Below are 20,996 nucleotides of genomic sequence, written 5' to 3'. Positions count from 1 at the left end.
CGCACACACACCAGTATGCACGTATCACAATACTGAGTTAGCTCAGGTGTAAAGCTTGGTTCTGTAAATAGCTGAAGCTTCATGTCATTGTTTATATGCACAAAACACACATATTTCTCCATATGTTAGCACCATATTGGTGTTGTCACCATTGCTTTCCCTCCTCTTCTGATGATCTTTTGTTACATTTATTTTTGTGAGGCAAATAAAATATAGTAAATGTAAACCAATTATTTAACCAAATTACTTTGATCACAGGAAACTGACAATTAGCGTTACAGCTTCTCAGCAGTGAAAGCCACACAATAGAGCAGTCTATGATCTTCTCTACTGCAGTGTGAGCCAATGTAGTGCATTTATTTTATGTAGCGAGCTGTGAGAGAGGAGAAAAGGGCAGGAGATGAGCAGAGTCCATTTTGACCAACCCTCTTCTTAGTCTGTACCTGTACTTTGTAAGTTGTTTCGTTTTTCTAATTTAAAGTTAATGTATTGTGACAGCTCTTCACAGAAACCTTGAAGACTGATGTCAACACTTAAAGCACATGCATAGGGGAACCAGCTCATCAGCTATCAATGAATGTGTTAGACACTAGCCAAACTACCAGCTGTAACTTTGATTTCTAATAGATGCTGATGATGCACAGGTTACTTTGGTTATCTGTAATGATTAGCCATTTTAACACTTATACCTATCAAACGTGGACCCTAAAAAAAAGAAAAAAAAAATAACAACATACACCAGTACACCCACATGATTTTGGTTTCTTTTCAAAGCTTGAACGCATCAGCCCTTCCATGAAATAGCTGTGAGTTAGAGCATTCTGGATATTGTCTTGCAAATGAGAACACCAAACACACCACTTTGCTTCAAAATTGCACTGCAGTGACAAGCAGCTTTTAAAACTGGAGCAGGGTTTTCCAAGCTAAATGGGCAACCCTATATATGCTCTGAGATCCACTTTCTAAAATAAACGCCCATATGCAAAGTCCTAATTCTACATCTGAGTGTTCAGACTGGCACTTACTACTGTGTGCACTACATGCCAATATATTTATTCTAATACATATTAATGTGGTCCTTTATGCTTGAATGCTATGTTTCTCCCATCTTCATACATTGCTGAAAACAGAAGATACACAGTGAGGTTGAGTTTGATCTGACATTCAGCAACTCTTAAAGCCAGACTATCTTGATATATCACTTCAATTAGTAAAAATTAAATTAATGCTACAGCAGCTTCTCAGCAGCACTCAAGAACTTAGCCAATAAACCATGAGGAACAAACAAGGAACTCTTCACCTGCCTTGTGGTTCTCAGAGGAATATCTGTAATCAAAAGCTATTTTGGTCCATTTTTAGGAGCAGTTTCACAATCAATAAGAAAATGTGACAGATATCTCTCTCTCTTTGTAATAAGGCAAGTCTGGCCCAGATACTTCTGTTAACAGCAGTCACAAAAAATGACCTGGGAAGAGCCATGGGGTCTTTGACATGGTCACAATCCCAGGTAACTCAGGACTGGATAGCTTATAACCAGCATCTTAAATGCCTCCTGGAAGATAGGATAGATCTCAGAGTACTGGTATTAAATGTTGAAGAATAAGTAGAACCTTTTTTTTTTTAAATTCAAAATTTTATTAGTTACGTTGTGAATCAATGGGAATTTAGTCCATGACTTGAATGTGGCCATGATTTTACTCTTAACCTCTGAACACGTGCAGTGCACTGGAGATAACAAAGTCAGAGGTATAAATTGCAGGATTGTCGTAGGAATGGCAAGTTCTTGATCTCCTAGCCAGATAGGGGTTTTTAAAAGCTGACTGAGTCAGTGGGTACTGGATTGCTTCTAAAATCCCCTGTGAACCACCGTCAGCTATATTGTCAGAACTGTGTTGCATGTTGCCTTATATAAATGCCTAATGAGCTTTTAAATGACGATTTGGGTATCTAATTTGAGACAGTCACACTTGAACATGTAGAACGAAAGGACCTCAGAGTTGGTTGGACTTTTTCACTCAGACTTCTCTGTCCTCAAAAGTCGGAGCTTTCTTGGGATGACTGATTGAAGTTATGGAAAAGGTTACTTTGAAGGCTGGGCTTTCTGGTGTTTGTCTGCTGCACATCTGGATGGAATGAAAATGATACCTGAGCACTGCAAACCAAATTGCCCTCAGACGATCCCAACGTATAAATCTCTAAATATTTTGTTTTAAAATATTTATTGTTGGTGTGAATAGATTTAAAAAAAAAAAGAAAAACTGATTTTGAGTAAGAGCTATTGCAGTTCCCCTTATTTTTTTATTGTACGTTAGCTGCATTATCTCCAAACTCCTTTGGAACTGTTATTTAAGTAAAACAGCATTACATTTCCTTTTATTACAAGTGCTGTTTATACACAAATTGGGGCAGATCATGATGCAGCAAAGAACTTTTTATACTACATTGATTGTGCAGCAAAATAGTGCATTATCAGCAGTACATGCCTCAGTGAGGAATGTTTTGTTGTTTTAAATGTGATCATTATGAGAAGAATTTAATACCTAGATACAATGATTTTACTGGAAACTTTGAAGCTAGACTGTTGTCACCTAACTGAAAATGAAAACTTGTTCATGATAATTGGACAACGGGGATTAATGGAAAAACCACGCTATATATACTGTTTAGATGCAGCTCCGCACATCTACTTTATCAGCTGGAACATGGTTGCATTCATTTTTGCTGGTTCGCTGCGGGACAATCCCAGAAATAATTGGCAATCCATTGCTCTCCTGCACTTAAAGCTCTTGTCTACAAACATGATGCAAAGTGAAGGTGGTTGAGGTTTCATAAAAATGAAGCACACAGTGTGACAGACCCATCTGTGCCAGCTTTATAAAACAAAAGTGCCCAATTTTATCATCACTGCCTTTTGTTCTGCACAATGCTATTCATGCGGTTGTTTTATGAATGCTCGCCGGTAGAGTCTGTAAGCCTCGATTTATCTAACTGCTTCCTCTCCTGTGCTGCTTGCTTGCAATTGTACTAGTAGCTTCCCTGCCCCCACGACGCTCTCTCCTTCTCCGACCCTTCTCCCTACACAACTCCGAGTTAGAACATCCTAGCAATTTTCCAAGGTTCTGGGCTCAAAGAATAAAGTAATTTGTTTTTGAATTGCAGATCAAACATAAACTGCAAAGAAGCTTTTAATCAGTTAGGAGAAGCAAGGGTATGGCTTGTTTAAGTCCCAGAATCCATAAACCTGTAATGATTTTATTATATTGGTGTCAGTTTTCATTATTTTCATGAATGGGTATTCCCTGCTTAATGCACAATATTTGCATCTGATGAACCAACGAGTTTAAACATGGTTTGTTTTAATGCTTTGTGAATTTGCATTCAAATTCATCAAAAGTAATTCTATTTGAAATCACACAGGGCTAAACACAGTGGTTGTAAATCCATTTGAATTGAGATGCCAGAATCAGCCCATTAATCTACATATCTACAATATAATTTTTGTAGGGTTGGTGGGCTTTTGTTCTTTTTTTTCATGATGACGCAAAGAGGATACCAAGTGTGTGTGTGTGGCAGGGGAGGTGTTCAGGGAGGTTGTGATAAATTGACTAAGAGTGAGCATATCTTTGTTATGGAAACAGTCCTATGTAGGAGCTACAAAAGGCCAGAGACCACAGTGTGAGCGCGTCGGCCACTGGCACTTGAGGCAGTTGCATGAGGAGAAGGGACATCTCTCGGATAAGCAGGTTTCCTAATATGTAGGACAGTAGAGGTTTAATCAACACCTTCCGTTCAGTCTGCAAAGCATCAAAAAGTCCACCCAGAACTTGGAGCAGCACTGTGCATGTATGCACTTGGTATTTTAGGTCTTCCTGCTAAACGCTCTGTTTGTCAGCCTGGATTTTTGTTTGCTCTTTTGTTAAAGAGGGAATAAATAAACGCAGCAAGGTTCACCCTCAGCAGAAACAGTGTCAACGTGGAATGGAAAGAGGAGGCTGTATTGTAGCAAACAGTGCTCCATTTCTTGATGGCTGGGGAAGACGAAATGTGTACTACTTTCAGTGCTTAGAGAATGGTTTTAATTTCTGTGTTTTTAAGAAGACTGGACTGTCTGAAATGTAGATGTTTGTATAAGCTACTAGTGACCAGACTCAAAGGTTTACATGTCATTGTTTGAGAGTGCAAATATATAAATATACATATAGACCTACTATGTGAGAAGAAAGGTTTGTCAACAACATTTTTTCATACTATACGTTCCTCTTAAGTATAGCAAAACATTTTATATGGGACTTTTTATTAAATATTTATCGAACTATAAAAACACATAGTTAATGTATAATTTAGTTTAATGTTTTAAAAGAAATGTCTTTATTCATTTATTTTAATAGGTGATAATTCAAAAGGAGTTAAACTGATATATTTGAATGCATTCATACAGTCACTCTGCATAGTTAGGATCAGGTTATTTGAGCCTGGAGGAGATTTGTTTGGCTCAGTGTAAAAGTGATTTTAAGCTAACTTTGTGACTGCCTTTCTCTGGGAACAAGCAGTGCTGATTTGGCCCATTTAAAGCAGAAGTTAAAGAGTTTAAGTCCCTGCTTTAAATACATCTTAGACTGGAGGCTGAGGCTTCTACTTAGTAAAGCATTTAAACTTCTTCTTAGTGTTAGCTGTTTGCTTAATTCCCAAAACCCTACGTACAGGCCCCTTCTTATGCACTTGTATGAATCGTGATGATCAGAAAGTCTACCATCTGACATATGTGAAATGAGCTGGTGGACTGAGTCTTTTTCATAATGAACCAGTTTCCATCTCATAAAATTCTGTAATTGCAGATAGTGTCAGTGGACACCTATGACAATCTCAGCAGAGATTGCCGCACGGCATTCCTCATTAAAGGATACGTGGATGCTGAACTCCTCCCTGTTCATGAACATAAGGCTGATTCATTGACAGGGCATTATCAGGAAAATCGCAATGATGTGACTAGTGCTTCACTGTGGATAAATGGAGTACTTCAACTCTAGGAATTGACATCAAGGTTCTTCTAAGAAATGATAATCCTATGATTAAGACATAAAGCTGGGACTCAATACACCTGGGAATTCTTGCGTGACCCTGGCAATACACTTTTTGTTGCTTTTCCTCTTTCTGCCTGAAAAATTAGAATAATAATTTTTCATTTTATAATATTACTTGAAGGATAAATATATTACTGATTGTGAGCAATTCAGGAGATACAGTTATAAAGGCACATTGTTAGATAAATGCCATTAGATTTTAAATGCATTCTATTCGGTTTGCATTTGCATGTGCTTGTGCTTAGCACCAGTGGAAAGCAGGCCAATTTTATTTTGCTTCCTAATTCTGTGTTTAGGAAATTAGCTCTAGGCACACAGATCAAAAAAAATTTGCATGAAAGTCACTCTATTGTGAAAGAGACCCTAAAAGAGTAACATGTGAAAGAAAAGAATATATTAATTTTGGCCTCCTTTGAGATTATTGGGCTCCTTTGGACTCCTTTTGGACTCCTTTTAGATTGCTGGTATTGTCTTAGTTCTGTGCGTGTGCATTTTTATATATGTGTTTTCTTTTTATAAAGAAAATAATATCATAAAGATAGCTTTAGAGCCTTTTTATTTCAGTGGAAGCATCTGAATATTATTTTAAGGATGCTTGAGGACACACTGGAAGAAATGGTGACCCTCAGTACGTTTGAAGCACTGGAACGCGTACTGAAAGGTACAGCTACAAAATCTCCACATAAACCCTACCTGCGACTTGTAGCAGCTGTGTCCACCCGCAATGGCACTGGCTGCTCAGGAGCTCTTTAATCTGCACACCTTTGAAATGACAGAGTATAATGATTCCTCATGCGCATTTTGTCCATATGCCCCAGGAGTTAGGAAACTGTCAGTTTACTAAACTAAAGTACGTGAAAAAAGTAAAAAGTAGTTAAAAAAAAAAAAAAAAAAGCTGAGATAAGAACACTTTAACATAAATGTAAGCAGGAGCTGTTAGTTTCTCAACATTTTTGAAAATCAGATCATTTAGGCATCTAGTTTTAGACTTCTGAGGGTTTTTTTTGGTGGGGGTGTTATCTGGTCTCTAACTTGTCACATATAAATAGCTTTGCAGCTTTCACAAAAAATGATCATACTTTCCTCTGAAGTTTTTTCTTCTGCTCTGAAAAATGTGAACTAAGTTCGAGCAACAGTAATAGTGCTCGAGGCCCACATATTTTACCACTAACAGTGTTGTCGCAGTTTCTGTGTAATAATAGAATAATAAGTGCATTCACTAATGTAGATATATTGTGTAACATGTTACAGATAAGTACACTAGGAACTGTGGTGTTTTTAAATCATTTGGCATCATTTAATTAAAATGCTTTTAAATATTATTTGGCATCAGTTGTAGACAGAAATCTTTGAAAAGTGCTATCAAAAGTAAGAGCTAAGTGGCATTTAAAATATATTAGATAAATGTGATCCCTAATAAGTTTCAAAATATTCTCTTTTCCTAGTCTAAATTGGGCCTCAGGAAGAAGGAATTAAAAAGGGCTAATGACACGACAGGATGGCAGGTTTTGTTTACCAGTCCATATTTGAATAGGCTTCGTGCTTCATGTGATTGACAGTCATTACAAAATCTTTGGCGTTTTAAGACTCGAGGCGCCACAGTCTTGGGTGAACTTTAGTTCAGAACAGAGTTGTTGACAAAAGTTAACTAATTGGTTACTGCAGGATAATGTGCCCTGTTTCACTGAACTGTTCTGGAATTGTGTAGATTTTCAGTACCAATGGTGATGACTCAGGTTAAACCGTATCCTAACTACTGTGCAGCCAACTCATTCCACCATAGGAGCCTCCTCATTCTGGCACCTGGAAGGTCTAGGTAGCTGAATTGGCTTTCTGTTAGTCACCGTGCCCAAATTTATTTCAGCAATAAGGGTTGAATTTTTTCCTGTTACATTGTTAAAATAAGATTGTGCCCCCCCAAAAGGGACAGAGATTTCCTCCACTTCAGCATTTATGTCAAAACAGTAGAGACTGTGGATGCCGTAATACATGCGTTTAAACCTTCAATACTTCATGCAAGTCACCCCCCTAATACTTTTTGTTTTACTAAGTTGAATATCCTGTAGTCAATACCTCTCCACTAGAGAGGTCCAGACGTAATTCAGTTGTGGCTATACCAAAGCAGTCTGCAGGAGACAGGATACCTTTGAATGTGCAATTAAGAATTGCTGCTTTGGCCTGTTTTCTTTTCCTGCCACATCACTTCATAGACTCACATCTAATTTGATGTCCGCTATCATCCCCGAGATTTCTCCAGCATTACAATTCTCAGAGGACATTTTCTCTCATTGAATGTCATTTTTGCATATTTATTTTCTCCACAAGTATTTGTACGCACTGGCGCAAGTTGAATCACATGTCGTTATTTCTGTATTTACTTACGTTATGTCCTGTTTTTCTTTTTAATAATGTTAACCCTTCCTCCCAATTTAGTATTAGCTGTGTATTCTCTCTACAAGCTGTTGATTCCTACTTCTAGCTCACCAACTATTTAGGTAGTTTTACTGACAGTGTAACATGAAGATTATTCAGATCTAGAAAGCACAACTTTGCGGCCAACTGGAAGCAACTGGAGTAACCTTCTGACCGCTTGTACAGAGCTGCAGTGCAATAATTTATTTTGCACTTCCCGTGGCACACCATCTTAGCAATTCCCACGTCAGCAGTGTTCAGGGATGGCTCTGAATGCACCACCTTTGGTGTCTTCTGTCTTGTTTTATCTACGTACAGCCTGGTGCTTTCTACCACTGAAACTGGAAGACAGCTCATTTAAGTACTACTGTATCAGTAGCACTGAAAATGTGTATCTATCAGTAGAAGGGTCAATTATGTGAACAGATCTTCCTGTGAAGATATGCTGGAATCATGCTGCTTCCATCCTTCACCAGAGGTGAATCATGAAAGGAAGACTTTGTCACAAACTCGACCCTTGAAAGTAGTGTAAGAGAGTTACCTGTCTCTCCAGCCTCTACTTCCCATCCCACCTTCCAGAACCAGCAGGTACTTTGCTTCACGGTGCTTAAATAATCCTATAGTTATTGCTGAGCCTGTGACATTCTGAACTGAAATATCAACATCTATATGATCTGAAAAATCAACATCTTTCTTGATGATTATCATTTTAGGCATTATAAACCTTGATGACATCAGTGCTTCAGAAGGAAAGACGGGGCCCGTGGAAGGGGAAGGCCTTTGCGCTGTTGCAACCACCTATAATGAGTCCTGTTCTATCTTTTACATAGGTAGTTGTCAAAAGTTCAGCAACTGCCTTCATAATTAATTCACCTTTATCTTATGCTATGTACCAGTCAGGGCACAGCTGTCCTGGTGGTTGATCCTATGTTGTGGTTTTACACATGTACAATTGAAGGGTCTAATCATTCTTTTCAAAGCCTAGGGTGACATGACCTACAGCTTTCAGACTACATGATCATAGTGCTCCTTTCCAGCTTTAAATCTATTATGAAAAAATATAAATACTTTTAGCCACTGGCGATATATGTGATGCTATAAAAGCAAAGAACTGGTTCTTTCTCCATTGACCCAGTTATTAGTTAAAGACAGTTATAAGCTAAAACATTAAAACCTCCTTATTTACTTCTGAAACTGGTTGTCATGCTCTCTCGCTCTCTCACCCTACCAACCACTACCATTTGAACAGGTGTATATTACTGCTTTGGGTTGCTTTCCTATATTCCCAGCAGGTGAAAGATGAAAAGGAATACATCGACTGTATGTCAGCGTCTCAGTAAAAAGCTGCAGAGTTAAGTTGTGCGGGTTACCCTCTTTAGTAACTTCAAGGGATCTCACTTTGGGCCAGCATAGCTCCTCCCTCCTGACAGATTATTGCTTCTAATCATATGAATCAGTGCTCATTCCAGTATGATTTCGATGGAGTCCATAAAACAGAATACGCTCCCTTCCTCAAATGCTTTGGTTATTCAAACAGTATGTTTTTATCTGATAAGATAGCGCATTAATTGCTTCTACTTATTTGATGAGCATTAGCTTTTCATATAACCCATCCCATAGCTTCCTGACACCTTGCATGCTGAGAAGTCCTGTCCTTGAAGTTACTATAGTGCACAATGATCAGAACTTATCGCTGATGTTTTGTTAGCATTTACTAGCAACATCTTGGCAGAGGGTGACCTCTAGTACTGTCTCTAAACATTTTCAATTTACAGACTCAAGTATTTCTGCTGTCTTTGCCTCTTGTTCTTTTGAAGAGGTCAGCCCTTTGTGAATTTGCCACAAGAAAGAAGTTCAAAATGCCCTATAGACTTAAGCAGCTTAATAGGAATATAGCTACAATGAACACAAAACATACAATTCATTTTAATATTTATAGAAGAAATTCACATTGTTTCAAGTGTACACAAGCAGCTGCTGTCATTTGGCTATGAGCAGATGTTAGACCTCCAAAAGCTTCACTGATAATTAAAATACTAACAGTTAGTGTTTTATCCCAGCTGCAGGTTCTGTTTACTGTAAATTTGATTTTAATGGTGCCTCTGTGCAGTTATTGAATAGAGGTTTGTTTTCTACTATACATACAAAAGTGTCTACAATGAAGACAAATGGTTATTTCCTGTAATTTACTCTGGAAAGATATGACTATGCACTGTAACATAGTTGAATTTATAAATGAAATACAGATATGACTATCACATTATAAGTGGTAGCTTCTGCTATCTTAACTGGCAAAAATAACTAAGGAAGCATACTATTTGTAGTTATTCCCAAACATTCTCCCTAAAAACCGCTGTGCTTTTCCAATGTGTTGAGACGTGCCCTCAAGCAAAGGACAGGTGCTCCTTTTTACTGAACGGGTGCATAAATCAGAATAAATAAATAAATAAATGAATAAATTGAAATAGCCATATTTGGTAGATATGCAGAAGAATATAATTTCTGCTTGATCATTTAACAAAATGATGTTTTCTTTCAGATATCCCTTACAAGTGTCACTTCTCTTTAGTGCATATATGTACATCAAATGTTGGAAAAGGCCAGCCAATTTCAGAATTGTTAATCCCAAGGGCCTGATTATGCAAACACAATGCATAATGCAAGCTACCATGTTTAGTCCCTTTGAGACTACCGAGGCTAACTATGGCAGCAAGCAGTACTCTTGATAAATAAATGTTTATAAGAGCAGGGTCCAAATGTATATATTTGTGAAAAACAAAAAGATAATAATCTTGCTGAGATAATCATGACAAAAAGTGTTTTTTGCTTTTTCATATCAAAACAATTACTGTCTGGGACTAGACCTATTTTAAAAATCCAGATGCATTTTCTTATGATTGGTGCTTGTGAGTTGTTTTCTTATTTTTGATACTACCTTTCACAGTATTTTTCATATTATGTTATATACTCTATCTGCCTAGGAAACTGAATTCTCCAATTTGACCAAGCACAGCTGGTACCTCTTGAAATTTGAATTCTGATTTAGAAGAGTTACAAATGCACTTTCCAGTTGCACTGAAGGGGTTATGGTAGAAAAAGTACATCCATGTAGCATCTATGTTAGTTGTTCCCAAACTGAGGACCAGTGTAGCCCTTGAAGCTGGTCTGCAAAGAAATGTCCAAGCAGACTAGTGTCCTTGTCTCTGGCTGCGAAATCGCACTGGAAAAGATAGCTAAAATACTCTGAATACATTCCCAACACTGCTTGTCCATACAGGTAATTGCTGTATGTGCTACAATGAGGTTTTTGTTCAAAAGCAGGACTTGAGATGATAAACCTGCACAGAGGCAAATGGGTAAAGAGGAAAAGTGATCCATGAGATAATCTCAGTCAAGGTTGTGGAGCTGGAAAACTCTGTGCTTTATCACAGTACGTGTTTACCATGATCAGTGGAATTTTCAGTAAGTATATTTTTTGTTTGCATAGCTTCAGTAACGCTAGGCTATGTAGTATTACTTTTGACCTTGAGTGCAGGCAAAGAGAAACTGAAATTTTTCACAAAGAAAGCCTTTTCCTAAAGGTTAATTAGGCACTGGAGGGAAGCTAAACCAAACCAAACAAACAACCTAAACACCTGAACCGAATTGCTCAGCTATTTACTTTGGTGATTGTTTTTTGTTTTGTTTCTTTATTGTTGCTGTTGACATAGTCCTCCAAGCTATGTGAGGTAAAAGTAACAAGCAGGGAATTTTAGTCTGGTTTTCAAAAGAAAAAAAATTACAAAAATATTTCCATTAACATTTTAAAGAAGCTAAAAGGACATTTCCTTCTTTGTGTAAGCTACCTGAAAGGTTAAAACTTCATCCTTTAGTCAAGCAGTTCTTAGAAGATCTTGAAGTTTCTGAACATGATGGAGTAGTTAAGGACAAAACAAGAAGCCAAGGATATTTTGAGTTTGAGTCTTAAACCTAATATTAGCAGATTTTTAAGTATAAAATGAACTTTTAACATCATTTGGAAATTGTTTTTGTTAATTTTCTTTTTGCAGTAATAACATACTGAAAAGAAAACCTTATTGTAGTGATATCTTTAGAGATTTAAAAATCTTGTGTCAATGATGGGTTTCTTTTATGTCACTTAGAGAGTTAGTTAACTGCCCTGTATGTATACTTACTAGTACTGCTTTACAAATGTAAGCTGTCTTTGTGGACGTAATAATTCTCACAGAGTCATTTTGGGTTGCTGATTTATTTCACTTCTTCTAACCGTTTTGATTTGATTCATCCTATTTTCTGTCCTTCAGTGGAAGACATGAACAAGCCTTCTCAGCATCTTTTATTTAGTAGCCTAACTAGATGGTTTTGAAAATGTTGGCCCATGTATTGCTTGTAGATAAAAACCTTGCAAGAGGGAAAGAACATTTACTATTATTGTTAAGGAACAGAGATGAGTATCTGAAAAATGTGGTTTATTATTGTGGTGTCCCAAAATCAAGGAAAGCTTCAAAGTTATGATATTATGTACCAATTCTTAGACTGCATTTAATTAATGAAAGTGGAAATCAACAAAGAAGAAAAAAAGAAAAGAAATGCAGAAATTTAGCACTTGATCAGCGCCTAAGTTATTCCTTTATGAATTTGAACAGTGGACTTATTGTACCATTCAGAATATTGGACTATCGGGTAGACAGTAACTTTCAAAATATGACACACTTGCTAGTTCATTTGTTGGGAAGAGTTCGACTTGACTGTTAATGATGGCCAATGTAAGTTTAATTTTGCTTATTTTCTAAATTCCTTGAAAGTTGTATTTAATTGCATTAAAAGGTCCTTCTTTGTATTTGCCTTATTTAATAATCATTGCATAGATATCAAATATTAGTAATTGTCAACAATAATGTCCCTAAAAACTGAAGTATGAGAAATTAGGTGTTGCTGGATAGGAAGCCAGAAATTAGCTCTCCCAAAAGTTTCACAGAAGAGGAAGAATAGCTGGTTGAAATTTGCCGTATAAATGCAGATCATTTCCATTGCCATGCCGAACTATTTCATTTGTGACTCATTGCTTTGCCTGGAAGGAGCTCGCTATGCCGAATCTCCTAGGTGTAGCCTCAGCATGCATAACCGCTTCGCCCGGCTTTGGGGAGAGGTTTACAGACCTAAAGGCTCTGCCACTTGCGAGCCGCATAGTGTTTTACATACAGTATTAGCACAGGCTTTGCAGGCGCATTACACACTTCTTTTGGAGACAAGTCTCTTTAATGCCATCTTTATCTGCTACACGATGCATGAAATCTACTTTCTGTTTTAGAACCGCCAGTGGCCACTGACCCCTCGCATGGAGACACAATGTGACCTTTCCATTGTCACCTGCTTTCATTCTCCTGAAAATTCTATGAATTTTTATTACAAGTTTTTTTAAACCAAGCTGAGGCTTCAACAAATTACTTGACACAGATGAGATGAAGTTGTTGAAGTAGTGTTAGATAAGTTTTACAGCCAGCATGTGCGCTGCTGAACAGTACAAAGCTAGTGTCCTACAATGTCATACACCAGTAACTGCTGAGCCTACTATTGGATAAATACATCATTTTATGGAACATTGATTGTTCTATAAACCCAATGGAGTATTATGCTCTATGATCAAACCATTTAGATTGTGTGTAGAGCACAGAAAATGCCATATTCAGGATGGTACTAAAAGTGCCATTTGTGTATTTTATGGATGTCATTACGGGGGAAACTTCTCTCTGTAGGCCCTGTTTACTGCAAAATTTTTTAGTCTGTAATGACATTTTTCATTCAGAACGTATGCCTTCAAGAGAGGGGGCCCTTGTTTTATTTGTTTCATTCGAATTTACTGCACAAATCCTGTACATTTTAATTAAATGTAAGCTTAACAAAAGAATAAGGTATTTATTCTGTGGGGAACAAATGATGACAGTAACAAAAGAATAAAACAGACACACAAAAGAAAGTCAGGTATTGAGTAAAAGAGAGGGAAAAAGGTACTAAACCCTATTTGTAGTTTCCCAGAAGCACATTAAACATCAAAGCATATCTTTTAGCCCTATTTCGGGAGTTTGTGGTCTCTGAGAATTAAAATAACCTGCGAATATGGATTTAATGTCTGAAAAATCTTGACATTTTCAAATAAAAAAGTAACAGTCGCTCCGGACGCCAACTGATAAATAATGGCTGTGCTGAAATGACAGACTTCTTGGAAAGAAACCAATTCTGTGATCATTGCACCCCTAGATATGAAACACCTCTTTACAAATTGTCTGAATATGAGCACTCGTATCATTATATTTTGTCATTTTAATGCCTATTTGTGTATCTTTTTAATTTGCAATGACACGCAGTCAGCAACAAGTCCAGTTTTCCTAATATTAATGTGGGCTTGTATTGCGGCTTATGTATGTCATGTCAGCCAACACTTACCCCTTCTCTTTACCCATTTTTAAGAGGGGGTGAGAGGCAGTCTGAATTTAGTAGGGCAACATGATTTGTTGCTACATACAGTCCAATAATGTGACATGTTCCTTAAATACCTAAAAATTCCTACAAATGTTGTGTTGGATAGCAGTGCACCATTATATACATGTGCTGTTCCAAAGTCAAAATAGCAGCTAAGCCTCAAAATATGTTGTTTTCTAAATATCTTCCCTACTTGGCTCTTCACTGTTAAAACAAAAGAAAACCAGTAAAATCTGCAATTCATATTTACCGTGAAAAATCACTAAAATTGAAGTTGATGTTCCCAGTAAATTCTTGGTCATAGTCCAGTTAAAATTTAAAGTTACAGTAGATTCACATTAGTTTAAATGACACTTGAACTTCTACATAGCTCAACATTAATTCATTATAGTTGAAATGGAAGAATCTTCAGTGGGTGAATCTTTTACAATCTGATTGAGGCTGTTACATTTTATAGGAGCCATTTTTCAAAGCAGTACTGACAGCACTCGAAGTTATTAAATTGCTGAATCAAAAGATGGACCTGCAATCGCATTTATGAACTGTGATGGAATAGCTGGGGTTGCACTGAACTGAGGTTAAGATGTTGGTGTAGTTAAGCTTCATCACACCCCTTAGTGACAGCAGTATTTACCCATGTAGTTTACTTTAATGGTCAGGAAGTGGCTTAACTCACCTCTGGATTCAAATAGATTAAGTAAGCAGTCAGAATGGCATAATTATCAGTGCTGCAAGGGGTTCACTGGATAGCTCTTCACCCAAGAGACTTCCCATTCAATTGCAGAGCAAAGACTGGAGTTGCATAGATTCACAGGTACAGCATTTATTTTAGGAGATGAAAACAGGATGAATTTCTTTTTTCTCTGCCTTCGCCAGACCAGAGCTTCTCCTAAATGCAGTGATGCTGTGTCCTGTACGTAAATTATCATTATCGCAGGAGAAAGATGTCATGATTTCACTGTGTGCAAGTGAAAATTATGATTGCAGACTTATTTTGATTTTGAAATCTAGTGGAAAATGCATGATTTGTAGAGTTATTTTGATTTTGTGCCACATCACTGCCAGGCTCCTCTTTTATCATGTCAACAAAGCAAGATTCCTGAGAGAATTAATTACTTCTACTCTATTATAAAATGTGGAGGAGCTAAGATAATTGTCATTTTATGTTGATTTCCCCTTCCTATTTTTCTGCACTTTGGGGGGTCTTGTGAATGTCAGTGCCTACAGAGAGCACAGGAAAAGTGGGGATAAGAACCAGTCATACCACAGTAAGCTTCCTTATAGCTTATGCCTGACAAAACGTACTTCAATTGCATGTGCCAGATTTATCATGCAGTATCTCTTGGAAACACTCTAATGGTTTAAATATTTAATTTTCTTTTCCAAAGATAACCTGCCTTGCAAACTAAGATGGAGAAAGTTGCATAACATCAGTGTAGACATCTGAAGAAGATTTGCAGCCTTTCAGCTTAACAAAATTAGTTCTTATGCTTCATAGTACAGTTATCCAAAGAAGCTTTGAAACAGAAGATAAATAAATAAGCAGATAGCTAAATAGATGAATAAATAGATACTAGCAAGAGCCCAGTCTTTTAAGGATTGGTTTCATCTTGGCATATTAGCTTGGTATACACCTTAGCGTATCGAGCTGCTGGAGCTTACACGATGCCAGGTACTCACTCTCAGTGTAACACAGCTTGTAAGTGTGAACTTACCTCTAAGCAAATGAGACTTTCTGATTTTTAGAGCCTACTTTAATTCTCTGTGGGGTGAGGGTCTGATAGCTCTATGCTTTGGGTGAAAGAGCTCTCTTGAAGCAGCTTTAGGATAATTTTCTTGGCCTCTTGAGTCAGGTACAGTGCGTGCTGTTCATGAGAAGTGTCTTGGTGGCTTAGGGAGTACAGTGCTGGCCTGAAATTTGACTGTAAGAGTAATAGTGCTTTGCCCTAGACAAACAGTACTGTATCTATGTGTGTTAGTGATAAGATGCTACATCTCTTATTCCAGAGTTGCGATTTAAATTTGTGTAGGGATAAGCAAGCTGAATTTAAACTAAAGTATGGATGTGGGTATGGGTATGGGTAGGGGTTTGGTTAGTCTCAGCAGCGTGGACTTCATCAGCCTCCCCAAGCCCCATCTGGACTTAAGCCCTCACCTCAGTCTCAGTGTGCAGGATCCGTTCATCTGTGCTTGCGCTGGAAGTGGTCCTAAGCGGGCTTCACAGCGCTTACAGAAGCTGCAGCTAGGGACTGCGCTGTGATGGGGAGACAGAGAGGGCTAGAGCTGTTCTGCTACGTACGTCCATGAAAGCGGGTACGGGCTGTGGTGAGTTATGTTCTCCTGAAAACACTGAAGGCAAGCAGGCTGCAGGGTATCTCTGAGGCCATGTTTTGAAGACAGCAGGGCCAACTGTGTGCAACTGCGGGCATCGTTTGCTTTGCTGAAGCTTTGTTGTTAGTGATGTGAACTGAGAAGGAGAAAAACCTTCAGTGACTCAAAAGCAGGCTGAGTGGCAGAGCAAGCAGCTGGAGTGTGGAAGTAAAGGTATTTTTATCTATTAATTGATTTAATGTAGAGATAATTAAAAGTATAAATAAAGTCTCTCTGGATGCTATTTTGCAGAACATACTGCTTAGGGTAAGAAAACTGTCATGTGTTTTCTCCAGGTAACTAGGCTAGCGAACAGAGTCGGTCAGGTGTGTTGGAGAAGCTGCTAGGTGGGAAATGAAGGGGAAGACAATCACCTCAAAATGACAGCATGGCAATTACCTCACCAACACAACCAGGATGTTAAGATCAGCCACAGTTTTTCACACTCAGACATGTTTAATATAAGATAGAATCCTAAAATGCATCACTGAAGTGCCAAAATATCACCAATAAGATCTTTTTTAAAAGACATGTTAATGGCTTTTAACTGTATACTGTATTTATCTGGGGGGTTTTATACAGCATATTAAAAAAAAGCACATTTAAATTGTTAATATGCTGCAGAATTGTTACACTCAGCAATTATTTCAACCTGTAAAGAAGTTATTTGGAAAACATGCAAATTGTTTTTGTTCACTTGCTCATTTTACCTATGTTTTCTGCCAGTGAAATCTAAAAATTATCAAGGAACTTTTTTTTTTCCTTTTAAGTTACTGAAGTTATGAGCTGATATTTGCTGTGATGCCCCACTAACAGCATATTTTATTTTGCAGGCATTGTATCTAAGTCCTATGAATGTCGATTGAAGGGGCAAGGAGCAACCTTTGTGGAAACGACCAGTCCTTTTACTGCAGCAGCACTGGGAGAAGTTTCTCCAGTTAAAGAGAAGGTCTTTCGGAGCAGCAGAAGACAGCCTCAGTCATCTGAACAAGTTCAGCAAGTTATTATTATTCAAGGATACGACAGTGATTTTGCAATTGATGCCTCTGTGGAGGAAACAGCTGCAGCTACCCTTCAAACTCTAGCAATGGCTGGTCAGATGGCAAGAGTAGTCCATATTACAGAAGACGGGCAAGTTATAGCTACAAATCAAAACGGCTCACATATGAGCAGTATGGTTCCAGGACAGATACTTACTGAGCAGTTAGCAGATGGTGCAACACAGGTGGTAGTGGTTGAAGGCTCTGTAGCAGGAACCGATATGGAAGAGGCTGTTCCTATAGATGCAGTTCCTGACTCCAGTGGTGCTGTCCTGCAGCAGATAATGAGGCAAGAAGTTTTAGATGCATCTGAAGCTACAGTACATCCTCCAGACTCCTCCTCAGCACTGGATGCCCTGCTTTGTGCTGTAACAGAGCTGGGTGAAGTGGAAAGCAAAACTGGAGTCCTTGACAGAAGCAGGTCTAGTCACAAAGATTTCTTACAAATGCCAAATCCAGAGACGCCCAACGTTCCCAGTGACACAGAGGGACAAGAAATACAGATGTTCCATGAAGTTCAAGAGACTCAGGAAGATACTGAACCTATGGAAGTAGTGACGCAGGTCATGCACCCATCGGCTATAATTGCATCTCAGGAGAGAGCTCAGGCTGCCTTCAAGAAAATGGTCCAGGGAGTACTACAGTTCGCTGTGTGTGATACAGCTGCAGCCGACCAGCTGATGAAAGAAGGTGTCACTCAGGTCATTGTAAATGAGGAAGGGACTGTGCATATGGTAGCTAGAGAAGGCTCTCAGATAATTATGCGGGAAGCTGGTAGCCACGCGCTCAGCGTCCAGAGCGAACACATGGATTTAGTCGAGTCAGATGGGGAAATATCACAGATTATTGTCACAGAAGAAATAGCTCAAGCCATGGTTCAGGGTTCTGATGGCAGCTTCTCCGAAGGTGCAACCCACTACATTGTCACAGAGTTACCACCAGATATGCAGGATGAGCCTGGTGTATACTCACACACGGTGATAGAGACGGCGGAGTCCCCAGAGATTTTGCAGGCCGGTACTGCCCTAAAAGCTAAAGCTGTATCCCCTGATAGAGCAGAACAGTTAACAAGCATGGTCATTTATGCAGAGAGCAGCTCACAAGTAATTCGGGGCCAGAGAGTTAACGAAGTACAAGAAGCATGAAGAACTTCATCTCCTAGGCTTGATGCAGGGCAAAGCTGGAAATGAGCAGACCCATGGAGGCACTGTGTTCCTGGAACTTCATCTGTAAAACTTCTCAATACAATACCCTTCTAGGCAGATAACTGGTATGCACACTGTGTGAGGTGCAGGTCAGCTACTAGAAAGATGTCACAGAAAAGGACAGTCTAATCTTGTTACAATAGCTCTGAGAATTATTATATGAGATTATTTTAAAACAAGCATATTAGGGCACAAAAGAGGGTAAACATCCCCCCCAAAGTAGGTATTGTTCTGTTCACTGGTTTGCTTGTTTTTTTAAGTGTTGTTTTTTCCCAGGGTAATTCCCTGCCTTATGTCTTTTTTGTCTAACATAATCACAGGAATGAAATACTTCCACTTTATCTGTACATTTCATGAACAGATAAATAAGCAAAAAATACAAAAGCCATGTCATCGCAATAACAAGGTGACCAGGTAAGCTTACGTATTGTAACCAGTGCCCTTCCTTAGTTTGAGGAGAACAGGTGACATTTTGCTTTCTGAAATCTTACTTTAAAATATCCCTTTTGAAAAATATGTCAGAAAAATAAGTATTTCTTGCATCTAAAAACCAAAATTTTAATAGTAGCTTACTCCTTCATGGTTTCATGTAGGACTTTTCATACAGAAGAGCTCAAAAAAGCTACACTTCAGAAAATTCTTGAAATACATATTCAGAAAAAAAAAAAAAAACTTGATGCCTGTAACTTCCACTTAATTTTAGATGAAAGTCCTACATAAGAAGTATGCATTTTTGGAAAAAAAATATTGTCACTGTCAATGTTTTGCTTTTCTTATAAATAGCGCTTCATATAAATACCATTTTGCAGTTCATTTTTTGAACGACTTTTGAAATGTTATGGGGGTTTCTGAAGAAAATTCTGATGTTGATATTAACAAGTAGAAAAAAAGGTGACCTTGTATTTCTTGCTTAGACCAGAATGTCAGTTATTTAGTTGTGGATATACTGCAATTGTTCAATGCAAGTTCATGTTGAAAAGATTTGTTTCATGATACAACTGCTTTTGTTTCTTAAAAAATTGTAAATATAAACTGGCAAGGTTTTGGGAGGTTTTTTTTGGTCTTTCAAATAAAATGTTAGCATTAAAAAGAAGCATCATGATTTTTAATATTGAGCAATAAACAGAACTGGCATTCAGCAGGAGCAAACGAATGCTATCTGTTATGTCTGTGCATTTTCTCTTTTCCTTTCTCTAGCTAGCCAGATAGATAAAGATAAAAGAATCTGTTTTCTGAAGTGTGCCTCATGCATGCTTAATATAATTGTGTAAGTGTTTAGAGTATAAAGCATGCTGACTCTAGAGATAACTGGGTTTCCTATCATGTTTAATATCTTAAAATTATCAACAGTAAGAAAGTTGGGTTGAGATGAAACAATAGTTCCTTCTTCAAGCAGCTGTTTTAAAATGCATTTTCTGATAGAGCTGCTTAGAAAAGGTGCTTCATTCTGGAGCTAAAAGATCCTGCTGTCTTTTCATCTCTTTTTATTATTTTTTAATTTTTTTTTTTTATTTTCCAGGAATTAAGGTTGTGTCTGTGTCAGACCCCCAAAAAAGTAAATTTCAAGTTAGACGTCAAGATTCATAATTAGCTGAGTTTGACTTGCTCATCTTTCTTAAAAGTGACAGGGTGTTCACTTACTCTCAAATACTGTCTTCAGCAAACAGTGACAGGATCAACTCCCGTTTGTTATCAGGATAAAGGTGACCTTTACAAAATGATGGCCCTCTGCAACACTCTCACAGATGTTCAAAAAACGGAATGTTTTTCAGTGGAAATATTTCTTCTTGATCATTTCTCCTGTTAACTGCAGCCCTGTGGTCTTGCAGCTTGGATGCTAATTCTTTGCTGTGCTTAGTCCTGTATGGCTAACCTTTCTGCTGCAGTACAGGGTGTTGACACTGACATGCTGCAGTTTACCATTTGTGATTTATTTAGGATAAATATGTCTCAGGTGGCATTTAATCCTTCATAAAACCAGTGTAGCCTGCAGTGTCAAACCAGCAATCACATTGTATGCACAATGAAAAGAGCAGACCTTTGCATGAAAAAAAAACTGTGGAAGGTGCTCCTATGCTTCAGAGTGTTGGAAAGGATTCACTAACCTACTGTGTGCTGTAATTACCTGGAAGCTCAGGTTAACGATACTTCTCTGAGTGCAGTCTGCTCAGGAGAGCTAATTTTTTTCTAGGGCTATTTTTTTTCTTCTTTTTAATGTGCACTTTGAAGTTAACTTATTAGTGCCCTACAAATGTAACATTAGAAATCATCGATGACATTCATTCCTGCACAGACAGCCCGCTTAAGGACTCTGGGCACTGTCTCAGCCCATGCTAACATGCTCCCTGCAATACTGCAAGAGTCGAGGTTACAGCAGATCTCTCCCAAGGCTGAGAGTTTCTCTTGGC

At 38.0% G+C, this 20,996-nt stretch overlaps 1 protein-coding gene across 3 annotated transcripts in view; it reads left to right on the top strand.

The window, feature by feature from the left end:
* The window catches only part of ZNF407 (zinc finger protein 407), a 348,080-nt gene extending 328,339 nt beyond the window's left edge, over positions 1-19,741 (top strand). For all 3 annotated transcript variants that reach the window (XM_064507125.1, XM_064507124.1, XM_026100710.2), the window contains one exon: positions 17,177-19,741. In XM_064507125.1, coding sequence (XP_064363195.1) covers positions 17,177-18,528 — 1,352 coding nt within the window. In that variant the 3' untranslated portion in view covers positions 18,529-19,741. The remainder of the gene's footprint in view (positions 1-17,176) is intronic.
* Positions 19,742-20,996: the final 1,255 nt, after the last annotated feature.

This window comes from Dromaius novaehollandiae, chromosome 2 (assembly GCF_036370855.1).
Source record: "Dromaius novaehollandiae isolate bDroNov1 chromosome 2, bDroNov1.hap1, whole genome shotgun sequence".
Taxonomy (NCBI): domain Eukaryota; kingdom Metazoa; phylum Chordata; class Aves; order Casuariiformes; family Dromaiidae; genus Dromaius; species Dromaius novaehollandiae.
This window is presented reverse-complemented; position numbering and strand designations above follow the sequence as displayed.